The 13,345-nt window shown below is 43.2% G+C and overlaps 1 protein-coding gene across 2 annotated transcripts in view; it reads right to left on the bottom strand.

Annotated features, from left to right (window-relative positions):
• Nucleotides 1–13,345, bottom strand: part of LOC122557065 (FERM domain-containing protein 7-like) — a 66,096-nt gene that overhangs the window by 16,849 nt on the left and 35,902 nt on the right. For both annotated transcript variants that reach the window (XM_043704335.1, XM_043704334.1), the window contains exons 6-7: nt 10,296–10,393; nt 5,286–5,400 (exon numbers count right to left, since the gene is read on the bottom strand). In XM_043704335.1, coding sequence (XP_043560270.1) covers nt 5,286–5,400; nt 10,296–10,393 — 213 coding nt within the window. The remainder of the gene's footprint in view (nt 1–5,285; nt 5,401–10,295; nt 10,394–13,345) is intronic.

The raw sequence follows: 13,345 nt of genomic DNA, 5'->3' as shown, positions 1-13,345 counted from the left end.
TCAGTTAACAATATTAATACAAGGGAAAGTAATTGTGTATTTTCAACGTCCTTGTACTTAATAACAATTTGGTTAGCATGGTTTTGTGAAGGGCAGGTCGTGCCTCACAAACCTTATTGAATTCTTTGAAAAGGTGACGAAGGGGGTTGATGAGGGGAAAGCGGTAGATGTGGTATATATGGATTTTAGTAAGGCGTTTGATAAGGTTCCCCATGGTAGGCTACTGCAGAAAATACGGAGATATGGCATTGAGGGTGAGTTGGAGGTTTGGATTAGGAATTGGCTGGATGGAAGAAGACAGAGGGTAGTAGTTGATGGCAAAGTTTCTTCATGGAGTGCCGTCACTCGCGGTGTTCCGCAAGGATCTGTTTTGGGACCATTGCTGTTTGTCATTTTTATAAATGACCTGGAAGAGGGGTTAGAAGGTTGGGTGAGCAAGTTTGCGGATGATACGAAAGTCGGAGGAGTTGTTGACAGTGAGGAAGGATGTGGCAGGTTACAGCAGGATATAGAGAAGCTGCAGAGCTGGGCAGAAAGGTGGCAAATGGAATTCAATGTAGCTAAGTGTGAGGTGATTCACTTTGGGAAGAATAACAAAAAGATGGGGTACTGGGTTAATGGTCGGATACTTGGTAGTGTGGATGAGCAGAGGGATCTTGGTGTCTATGTACACAGATCTCTGAAAGTTGCCACCCAGGTAAACAGTGCGGTGAAGAAGGCATATGGTTACTGGCTTTTATTGGTAGAGGAATTGAGTTCCGTAGTCCTGAGGTCATGTTGCAGTTGTATAAGACTCTGGTGCGGCTGCATCTGGAGTATTGTGTGCAGTTTTGGTCGCCATATTATAGGAAGGATGTGGAGGCACTGGAACTGGTGCAGAGGAGGTTTACCAGGATGTTTCCTGGTATGGTAGGAAGATCGTATGAGGGAAGGCTGAGGCACTTGGGGCTGTTTTCATTGGAGAAAAGAAGGTCTAGGGGTGACTTGATAGAGGTGTACAAGATGATTATGGGTTTAGATAGGCTTGATCATGAGAACCTTTTTCCACGTATGGAGTCAGCTATTACGAAGGGGCATAGCTTTAAATTAAGGGGTGGTAGGTATAGGACAGATGTTAGGAGTAGATTCTTTACTCAGCGAGTCGTGAGTTCATGGAATGCCCTGCCAGTAGCAGTGGTGGACTCTCCCTCTTTATGGGTATTTAAACGGGCATTGGATAGGCATATGGAGGATAGTGGGCTAGTGTAGGTTAGGTGGGCTTGGATCGGCGCAACATCGAGGGCCAAAGGGCATGTACTGCGCTGTATTTTTCTATGTTCTATGTTCTATGTATCTGACTGCATAGGACCCAGACTAATGCTAACTATTGCCAAAAGTCCCAGAGCAGTGGCCGATGTGAGGAAGCTGTCCTGGAGTAGTGACTGGCATGGGGAAACAGTCCTGCAACAGCAGCTGGAGCGAAGAGCCAGTCCTGGGTGGAGGCTAACGTGGGGGAAGCTGTCCTGGAACACACCTTGGAGCAGCTGAGAGCTGGTACAGAGTGAACTGAAGGCATGCAGTTGTGCAATGACAGTTGTTGGCCTGGGGTATGGTGCTGGTGGTGATACCATGTGTGAAAGCCCCTGCGCCGATTTGCTGCAATGTAATGTTTATTTGAAATTTTTTTACCTGATTGAAATGTCAATCCTTTGACTACGTTTTATTTTCAACTTATTCTTTAAACACTGTAAAGTAAGCAACTACTTTTCCTTTTATTCCTCTTTTGTATCTAAGATATGTACTTAGGTGAGAGGCGCCATTGCAAAACTTCTCACTGCACTCCTTACTTCTGTACTTGAGAACATATGAAAATAAAGGATATTCTATTCTATTCTACACAAAAAGAAATAGTCAAAAAGAACAAATTGTCTAGTCTAAACATTTGGGTTATTACAAGAAAAAGACTTCCTCCAATTAGAAAAGCATTTCAGAATTCTAGGAGATTACAAGAAAGAATTTGTTTAAACATATCAATTGTCTTTGATGATGCATGTTCAAAAGATTAAGGGTCCCCCCCAGATGAAATTATGAGGCAACTACATGATTGACCAGGGAAGAGTTCCTTTGCAAAGGAAATTTGTGAGATAAATGGTCTTCTAGTTAAGGTAATGGACCAACAACAAGGTCTACAATGACTCATGTCCTGCACAAAGGATCTCCAAGAGGTAAATGATCTTCTGATGGAGAAGTGACCAACAGTCATCAAATATTATAGAACCATACAGTACAGAAACAACTTTTGACCCTTTGACGCTGCACTGCCAAAACTACACTCAATCTCCACAAATAATATGACAGTGAAACACCAGCAATTCTTCCAAGTCAGAATAAAGTGCATTCTGAGAAAAATGTAAAACATTCAGACTGCCTTCATTTGTGACGGCGTTGAGGGAGTGATGGGGGAGTTGGGATTGTGCTGAATGTAATGTGGTTATATACATGATTGTAAAATGGGTTACCTGTGGGGGGAGTCGGCAAAGAAGTGTGCATATGATATTGAATAAGCTAATGATTCTCAATGGGTTAATGTTCATGTTACATTCACTCTAGCCAATTTCCTGATATCACATGCACAGTATATAGGTGAAAGCAAGGTTCTCATATTTATTCCTCATCAAATGCAATTACCATCATACAGAAAAACCCTTCTTGTTATCTAACAACAGTACCTGTTCCACTATCACTTATCATTACATAGACTGAAAACAAAGCAAATCACAGAAGGACTTGTGAAGGTACTAGCTGAATCTGGTGCCACCTTCTGGTTAAGATGAAAAATGTCACCACGTTCCAGCAATGGTCGCCTATGAACGTAAAATCACGGAATCCCTATAGTGTGGAAGCAGGCTATTCAGCCCACTGAGTTCATATTGACCCTCTGAAGAGCATCCCGCCCAATCCCTGTAATCTGGCATTTTCCGTGGCTAATCTACCTAACCTGCACATCACTGCATACTATCGGCAATTTAGCTTGGCCAGTCCACCTAACCTGCACATCTTTGTACTATGGGAGGAAACCAGAACAAACCCACACAGACCCAGGAAGAACGTGCAAACTCCAGACAGACAATCAGCTGAGACTGGAATCAAATCCAGGTCAAGATTGCATTGAGTAATTAGATGGGATTGGTCAGGCCTTTTGTATCTTTTTTATTCTGCCCCACTTGCTACATCTTGTCAAAGAGCGTGTAAAACTGGTCCTCCCCAATGACAGTGACATGAATTGACCCTTGCATACTGTCCAACCAAATAAAAATAATAGAGGAAAATCAGAATTAGAAGTAATATCTGGCCCTGCAATCACTTGAACTCGCTTTGCCATCCAATAAGGTCATGCAACTCCTTCAACAATTGTATCTTTCCAATATATCGCCTGATGCCCAAAAGTCCATCGATCTCAGGTTTGAACAACTCAACATCTGAGCACTTACAGCTCTCTGGGGCAGAGATTTCAAAAGATATGAAGTGAATAAAATTTCATTCAAGTCAGTGCTCAATGTATATAAGTAAATAAATGAAATAATTTGCTTCCAATTGTTTAGTGACCTTCACGTGTTCATTGACTTTGCCAGGCATCTTTCATGCAGCATCAAGTACATCAACTGTCTCAGAATCCTCAGTGAATTATTTTTGAAGATTTATGAAGATAAACACAATAATCCAGTTTAGAAACAGCAATAGCCCATGAATAACACTCTGATAAGTGAAGTGTTAATCTGTTTTTCTCATGGTGTTAATTGAAGTGTGATCATTGACTAGAACCCTGAAATTCTGCACTTTGCAAAATATTCTTTGACATCCACATGAGAGAGCAAATTTGAAATCTCATCCAACAGATTGCATCTTAGACAGTCTAGCACACCCTCGGTAATGTCCTCCAGTGTCAGTGCCAATTATATGCTCAAATGTTTGTGTTAAGTCTGAAGTTCTTAAATTTCTAACTCTAAGATTAAAGTCATATAATCATGATTTGCAGATGCCGGTGTTGGACATATAATCATATAATCATATGATCATATAATCATAGAACTGTTACAGCACCAAAGGAGAACATGCAGCCTAACATATCTGCACTGTATTGCTAAATTCATTTCCTATCAACTGAATTGTAAATGGTCATTTTGGTAATGCAGAAATTCAATATTGTTGAAATATTGAAATATTGCTGATTTAATCAAAATATTTTATTTATCAGGATAATTTCAAAAATTACCAAAGTAAAGGTGAAACAACTTTCACTGAATGAGGAGAGGAGAGTGATGAAAGGTTGGCAAGTGGACTCTGATTGGTAGAGATGCTGTTATAGAGAATGCTATGATGAATATAGTTAACTGCCAAACTTTAATTCAATTTTAAACCAGGCTCATTTCTCAGGACTAACCAGAGTCAACCTGTGAGATTGAAAATTTAAACAAAACTTGGCAGTTAACTGTCTGTCGTTATTAACCTCAATTTTCTATGGCAGCCCCTCAACCAATCAGACCTCACTTTCCAACCAATCAGCACTCTCCTCTCACATGCTATAAATGTTGCCTTAAAAATAAGCACTACCGCACTTAGGTGGTAGTGTGGGGGTTAAAGGGGATTAAAGAAAAAAAGAGAAAAATAAATAAATAAATAAATGTTGCCTTGCAGTTGCTTTGGTAATAATTCCAAATTGTCACAGAGTCATAGAGATGTACAGCACGGAAACAGACCCTTCAGTCTAACTCATCCATGCCAACCAGGCATCCTAACCTAATCTAGTCCCATTTGCCAGCACTTGGCCCATACCACTCTAAACCTTTCCCCTATTCATATATAAATGCAGATGCCTTCTACATGTTGTAATTGTACCAGCCTCCACCACTTCCTCTGGCAGCTCATTCCATACACGCACCGCCCTCTGTGTGAAAAAGTTGCCCCTAAGGTCCCTTTTATATCTTTCCCCTCTCACTCTAAACCCTATGCCGTCTACTTCTGGACTCTCCACCCCAGCAAAAAAACCTTGTCTTTTTACCCTATCCATGCCCCTGATGATTTTATAAACCTCGAAAAGGTCACCCTTCAGCCTCCGACACTCCAGGGAAAACAGCCACAGTATATTCAGCCACCCCCTATAGCTCAAACCCTCCGACCCGAGCAACAAGAATCATAGATGAAAAGCTCATACATGAAAAGTGACTTTTTCAGCACCAATCAAAACCAATAAGATATCACTTTTTGTTGACTTCTACAATACTTTGTTCATTATATTGTGTACTTACATGAGCTTCTGGTGACAGTTCATTATTTTGTGTACTAGCCGTTCCTGGTTTGGAACATATATCTTGGACTGTAAATGTGTTTGGTCCAATTCTTCATCAAAATCACCAACTTCAGCTTCAAGATAGAAAAGAGGACAGGTGAGGTAAAATAAATGTGGCAAGTAAGAAGTAAAAGATAAATTATTACACGATAGAATGGGTGTATTAATTTGGGCTGACAGTTTAAGAAAGGGTAGGTAGATGTAATGCTCAATATGTGTGAGGTCTGTTTGGGAAAGGTACTCTTTGAACAGCTAATTTCACTTCATCCACTAGATGGTGGGGTAGCAGTGGCTCGGTGGTTAGCACTGCTGCCTCACAGCCCTTGGGACTTTGGAATGATTCGAGCCTTGGAGCTGTCTGTCTTGAGCTTGCACATTCTCATTGTGTCTGTGTGGGTTTCCTCCCACAGTCCAAATATGTACAGGTTCAATCAATTGACCGTGGTAAATTGCCTATGGTGTCCAGGGATATGTAGGCTAAGCAGATAAGCCATAGGAAATGCAGCGTTACAGGGTGGGTCTGGGTGGGCTGCTGTTCAGGGTATTGAAGGGCTGAATAGCCTGCTTCCACACTCTGGAGATTCTATAATTCTGGACAGTGTTACCCAAGTTAACATTCTTATCGAATCAGAACTATAAACATTCAGGAGCAATATTTCTTCTCTTTCACACTCTCACTATATCACTCACAGGCAGAGTAAGCATGTTTCCCCAGTCTTAATTGACTTGAAGAAGGTAGTGGTGAGCTGTCTTCTTGAACTGCTGCAGTCCTTTTACACTCAGTGATGTTAGACAGCAAGTTCCATGATATTGATCTAGGGTCAGTTAAGGAAGAATAATATAGTTCCACATCAGCATGCAGTATTGAAGAGAAACTTGGAAAGTTTGCATGACATTGGTGTTGACAATGTCGGTGTATAGAGCCTAATTCAGACTGAGAAATATCTATATTCTTTACATTGTGTCATGAAAATGGATCACAGCTCTGAATTGCTTTTGAATACTGAATGTTTAAGTGTGGTATGCATTTTATTTTTAAAAGAAAGACATACATGCCAAAATATGGTTAAGAATGCAGTGACTGTCCAAAACCCTATGTAGACCTGGAATGTCACACATGAAGAATGTCAACGGACTTTCAGACAGCTCCAGACATTCCATTCAAAAACTGAACTGTGATCTTGTGTGCATTCTAGATTGCAGACATGATATGTTTTGAAAAAAGGGCAGTTCTGGATGAAAGACATGCTTGAGTTTTACCCTTCCGAGAACACACAAGAAAGCAGGCTATAAACCAACTGCAATCATTGGTCTCTGTGTACCATTGTGCTATCTTGTGGTTTAGGTTACACTGTGCTAACCAATGCTGTAAAGGGATACACCTGAGGGATACAAACTCTTTTTTTCAGTCTGAATGCTGAAAACAGGTCATCAGAATATTCATTGTTAAAGGAAACTGAACAAATTCAATTCAGCTCACTGCCCAAACAACAACTCAACTGCCAAAGTGAGTGTTAATGGAACCACCACCTTAATTCATCATGGATAAACCGAAGACTGATTTGTATATTCTTTTATTTTGCTTTTACTATTTGGACTTAGCTCGCATTTCTAAAGTGTGTATGTTTGGTCTTGCCTTTTCATTCCTTATCTCCCATTTTACTAGCTAATGAATTCACTCCTTCTTTAATCTCAAGGCAGCCTAGTTAAATTGGCTCCTTTGAAGAAATAAGTACATTCAGTCTGGGAGATGGATATCCACAAGGGTGGGAAATATTTTTAAATGAAACCTGTTGCAACCAGTCGAGGGCTGGGTTGGTGAATAACGATGGGGAGCTGGTTCATCCCTCCTTACCCAGGATCATGTTGAGTTGCAGACCTCACCCAGTACCCTTCCACTGACACCCTCCTTCGACTGACTGAACTGGTCCTCACCCTGAACAACTTCTCTTTCCAATCCTCCCACTTCCTCCAAACCAAAGGAGTAGCCATGGGCACCCACATGGGCCCCAGCTATGCCTGCCTCTTCGTAACCCTCCTTCGACTGACTGAACTGGCCCTCACCCTGAACAACTTCTCTTTCCAATCCTCCCACTTCCTCCAAACCAAAGGAGTAGCCATGGGCACCCACATGGGCCCCAGCTATGCCTGCCTCTTCGTAACCCTCCTTCGACTGACTGAACTGGCCCTCACCCTGAACAACTTCTCTTTCCAATCCTCCCACTTCCTCCAAACCAAAGGAGTAGCCATGGGCACCCACATGGGCCCCAGCTATGCCTGCCTCTTCGTAACCCTCCTTCGACTGACTGAACTGGCCCTCACCCTGAACAACTTCTCTTTCCAATCCTCCCACTTCCTCCAAACCAAAGGAGTAGCCATGGGCACCCACATGGGCCCCAGCTATGCCTGCCTCTTCGTAACCCTCCTTCGACTGACTGAACTGGCCCTCACCCTGAACAACTTCTCTTTCCAATCCTCCCACTTCCTCCAAACCAAAGGAGTAGCCATGGGCACCCACATGGGCCCCAGCTATGCCTGCCTCTTCGTAACCCTCCTTCGACTGACTGAACTGGCCCTCACCCTGAACAACTTCTCTTTCCAATCCTCCCACTTCCTCCAAACCAAAGGAGTAGCCATGGGCACCCACATGGGCCCCAGCTATGCCTGCCTCTTCGTAACCCTCCTTCGACTGACTGAACTGGCCCTCACCCTGAACAACTTCTCTTTCCAATCCTCCCACTTCCTCCAAACCAAAGGAGTAGCCATGGGCACCCACATGGGCCCCAGCTATGCCTGCCTCTTCGTAACCCTCCTTCGACTGACTGAACTGGCCCTCACCCTGAACAACTTCTCTTTCCAATCCTCCCACTTCCTCCAAACCAAAGGAGTAGCCATGGGCACCCACATGGGCCCCAGCTATGCCTGCCTCTTCGTAACCCTCCTTCGACTGACTGAACTGGCCCTCACCCTGAACAACTTCTCTTTCCAATCCTCCCACTTCCTCCAAACCAAAGGAGTAGCCATGGGCACCCACATGGGCCCCAGCTATGCCTGCCTCTTCGTAACCCTCCTTCGACTGACTGAACTGGCCCTCACCCTGAACAACTTCTCTTTCCAATCCTCCCACTTCCTCCAAACCAAAGGAGTAGCCATGGGTCTCCTGTTCCCTGGATGCTGCCTGACCTGCTGCGCTTCTCCAGCAACACATTTTCAGCTCTGATCGCCAGCATCTGCAGACCTCACTTTCTCCTCAAAGACCTCACCCAGAGACCAGTCATGACAGCAGTTAAGCCTGCATTCTACTTCTTTCTCATTGGGATGTCATTCATCCGCCCTGTATCCATGTCGTATGAGTTTCGGAGCAGTCCGTGCCCGGTCAGTCAGAGAGTCAAGCAGCAATCAAAGAAGGAAAGAACCAACACTTGGTGGGGTGTTGTGGATAGTGAGGAGGATTGTCAGAGGATACAGTAGGATATAGATCAATTTGAGGCATGTGCAGTAAAATGGCAGATGGTGATTAATCCAGACAAATGTGAGGTGATGCATTTTGGAAGGTCAAGTACAGGTGGAAATTATTCGGTGAATGGCTGAACCCTTAGGAGTATTGATATGCAGAGGGACCTGGGTGTGCAGGTCTACAGATCACTGAAGGTGGAAGTGCAGGTGGGTAATGTAGAAACAAAAGGCCTTTGGCATGCTTGCCTTAGGTAGGGGCATTGAGTATAAGAATGGACAAATGATGCTGCAGCTTGTAGAGCTTTATTTAGGCCACACATGGAATATTGCGTATAGTTCTGGTCACCACACAACCAGAAGGATGTGGATGCTTTGGAGAGGGTACAGAAAAGGTTTGCCAGAATATTGTCTGGTATGGGGGATTTTAGCTGTGAAGCAAGATTGAATAGACTGGGTTTGTTTTCACTGGAATGCAGGAAGTTGAGGGGCAAGCGAATAGAAGTTTATAAGATCATGAATGCCCATGAATAGAGTGGAAAGTATGAGTCTTTTTCCCAGGGTGGAGGGGTCAATTACTAGGGGACACAGGTTCAAGATTCAGAAGAGGAAGTTTAAAAGAGATGTGCGAGACAAGTTTTTCACACAAAGGGTGGCTGGAACGTACTGCCAGAGGTGGTGGTGGAAGCAGTCAAAAAACACCTGGATGGATACATGAATATGATGGGAATAGAGGGATAAGTGAAGTCAGTTTTAGTATGAAAGGGCAAAATGTGTCAGGGCAGGCTTGGAAGGCCGAAAGGCCTGTTCCTGTGCTGTTTTATTCTTTGCAAAACCTGTGATATTGCTCTTGTGAATTGATGAAGTCTGGTCACACGAATTTCCTCTCATGACCATGTTTAGAAGCTTAGCATTTACCCAAAGTGAGGCACCAAGCAGAAAGTCTGTCGGCCATGCTCAGATGTCACATCTGTTGAGGCTGGAAGAGGAACACATGAGGGCTGACGATGACACGGTTGCTCGGTGAAACCTGGTGGGGAGTAGGTGACAGCCTCAGGCTCTAGTTCTCTGGAAGCCTCATGCCCCACTGGTCAACTAAATTGCCCTGTAGTGTCCAGGGATGAGCAGGCTAGGTCGGTTAGCCATGGTAAATATATGGTTACATGGATAGGGTGGGCGGACGGTGTTCTTCAGAGGATTGGTGCAGACTCGATGGGCCAAATAGCCTCTTCCTGCGTTGTTGAGATTCCATGATTCTATTAATAAGAAGCCTCCCACAGGTACGGCATATAGAGATCCACAGGCTGAATTCTGAATTCAAGCTACCAGTCTCAGTGAGTCAGTTGAAATACATATACATCTGGCAATACCATCAATTTGAAGCATTTATCCATTTAACAATAACAAGTATATTACTGCAGTTTTCAGCAGGGATCCCAGATTAGGTCCACTTCTCAGTGAAACATTTAGCCTTCTTTTGAACTCCATTGGATGGGTAAATTTAGCCGTCACTCACCCTGGATGATGTGAGACAGTAACAGTGCGGTACTGTTCTCATTGCAATGAAGTCTTCCAGCAAGCAGGTCCCGTTTGATTTGCTGAGCAAAGAGATACCTGCAAAAGTAATAAGATCAGTTTGAATAGCTCTGGCCAATTGCATTGTAGCACTCAGACAGACAGGCAGGAAGGACATTAATGACTCCCCCTTGGGCATCTCGCAGCAAGTGCAAAACAGAAAGAGGCCATTGAGCCCATTGAATGTGGGTCAGCTGTGGATCTTGTCTCTAAGTTAAGAGAGCACAGTTTCAGGCTCTGAATATGGAGTAACAATGGGCCATCCAGCCCCAACAAATAATAAGATCATTATCTAATTGGAGCCCTGGTCACTTTCACCCCATTGCTTACCAAGATTCTATCTACCTCTGCTGTGAAAATATTCAAGGACTCTGTTTCCACCATTCTTTGAGTTCCAAACACTCACTATTTTGAGAGAAGCCTATTCCCTCTATTTATGCCTTAAATGTGCCACCGGCTGAGTAACCGATCTTTCTGGATTCTCCCACCAGGTGAAACACCCTCTCCGCATCCACTTTGGCAAGCCTCCTTTAGATCTTATACGTTTCCATCTGGATACTTTCATGTAGCAGTGAGGAAGTGCTACATTCTCAGAGGTGTTGTCTCTCAGATTGGATGTTAAACCAAATCCCTACTTGGCCACTGGGCTGATTTCAACAAACCCTAGTAGCCCAGTTTGAAGAAGAAAACAAATTAGTTCACCAACTGCCTTGGTCAATATTTTAACATTAACCAACATGATTTAAAGCAAATCATCAGATTATTACCTCATTGCTGTCTGTGGGAGCTTGCTCTGTAAAATTTAGCTACTGTTTCTTCTATAATGACAATTGGGAATCACACTGTGCTTGATTTGGCATTTGACCAATCCTAATAGCATTTGAGGAGGTGATAGTCAGATACATTCTTGAATTGCTGCAGTCCTTGGGTTACTTTGTTCTTGAGTATCATTAAAACTACATCTATCCAGGCAAGTGGGGAGTATTCCATCACCATCCTGACTCATGCCTTGCAGATGATGGACAGGCTTTGGGGAGTCAGGAGGTGAGTTACTCGCTGCAAGATTCCTAACTTCTATCCTGCTCTTGTAGCCAAAGTATTTATATGATTGGCCCGGATCAGTTTCTGGTTAATGATACCTGAAAAGATGTTGAGAGGGGGAGGATTCAGTGATGGTAACTCCATTGAATGGCAAGGGGTGATGGTTAGATTCTCTCTTGTTGGATATGGTTAACTCCCTGGCGCTTGCCACTTATCAGACCAAGCCTGAATATTGCCCAGGGCTTGGGCGCATGAAAACAGCTTGCTTCAGGAATTAATGGAACATGGTACAATCATCAGCAAACATCTCTATTTCAGACCTTATGATGAAGGGTAGGCTGTGATTGAGCAAGTGAAGATATTCGGACATAGAGCTCATTCACTGTGAATTCCTGCAGTCTTAACAGTACAATGATTGGCTCCCAGCAACTACAGCTATCCTCAAACTAAAATACTTTGGGATAAAAATGTATCCACATAGTGCTGCTTTGAACCATAAACCACTGCAAAGATATCACTGCTGAATGTTCGCTGGCTGTGCACTGCATCTGTATAACATGACTAGAATCTATCTAATATGACTAGAACTAATATCAATGTGTTTCTCCCATTTAAAACTCTTAAAGACAATTGTTTGTGGAACGGCTCACAACATGTATATCCTAAAAGGAGTAAAAATGCATCAGCAGACACATTCTAAGTGTAGGTGACAGGATGTTATTCACAGTGGTGCTCCATACAATAAAGGCGAAATACTCTTTCCTTCTAATAAAGGAGTTGACAGTTCTCATATTGCATTTGCTGAGTGGTAATTATCAGGTTTTCACCCTACATCCACTAGGTTTTACCAAAAGAAAACTGACTACAGTCTTAATGGTTCAGTTGTAATAGACCAGTGAGACACTCTGCCTGGCTCAAACATATATACTACATCTCTAACCAAAGCAATGAGTTCAAGTATTGGTAAATGGCCAAGTATCAGAAACACCCTGCTCTTCTCTAAAATAGCCTCATGCTGACTGATGAAGTCTCAGTTTACTGTTCCATTGGAAGGACAACTCCTCAATAATGTGGCAGTGAAGGGTGACCAGGATTTGGTGTCAGATAGGGACAGCAGAGATTTGGAGGAGCTGAGTCTACAAAGAGATAAGGTTGGGAAGCCAGACTGAAAAGCTTTGGAATATTTGGGCCTGGTGGCAAACGCTGCTCTAGAGCAAGGGCGAGAGTTAGTATTAGAATAAGGGCAGGGTTGTGTGGAGATGGAAGCAGATGATTGACTGGATTAAGGAGTTAGAAGTTTGCCTCAGGCACTGAACTAAGGCCATACACTTAGAATGTGTCTACTGATGCATTTTTACTCCTTTTAGGATATACATGTTGTCAGCAGTTCCACAAATAGTTGTCTTTAAGAGTCTTATATGGGAGAAACACATTGATATTAGTTCTAGTCATGCTGGATAGATTCTAGTGAGCAATTTGGCTCAGCCTCAGACAACACCCACGGAGAGGGATGGAAGTGATAGCTCCAGCCTGTAGTTGCAACTGATGGAAATGACTCCACTTAATGGGAATTTCTTCTCGTCCAATACTGGATTTCGGACAAGCAACATTGTAGTGGTACTGAGGGACAGCACACAGATGTAGGTGAAGCCATAACCTTTTGACTCTGAGGAAACACATTACCACTTGCATCATAGTTGACAGTTATGAATAGTTCCACTTCTGATACTAATGGATATTAGTGTTCTTGCTTAGAACACCCATCCAGAATCCATCAATGTAACAAAAGCTTTTTGCAAGGTTTGTGAAGGTTTGTAGCTCAAGTTGAGGTTTAGGGTGTAGCTTTGCTCGCTGAGCTGTAGGTTTGATATCCAGACGTTTCATTACCTGGCTAGGTAACATCATCAGTGGCAACCTCCAAGTGAAGCGAAGCTGTTGTCTCCTGCTTTC

The sequence above is a fragment of the Chiloscyllium plagiosum genome, chromosome 15 (genome assembly GCF_004010195.1).
Source record: "Chiloscyllium plagiosum isolate BGI_BamShark_2017 chromosome 15, ASM401019v2, whole genome shotgun sequence".
Taxonomy (NCBI): Eukaryota; Metazoa; Chordata; class Chondrichthyes; order Orectolobiformes; family Hemiscylliidae; genus Chiloscyllium; species Chiloscyllium plagiosum.
Note: the sequence above shows the minus strand (reverse complement) of the source record. Positions and strands in the feature narration are given on the sequence as shown.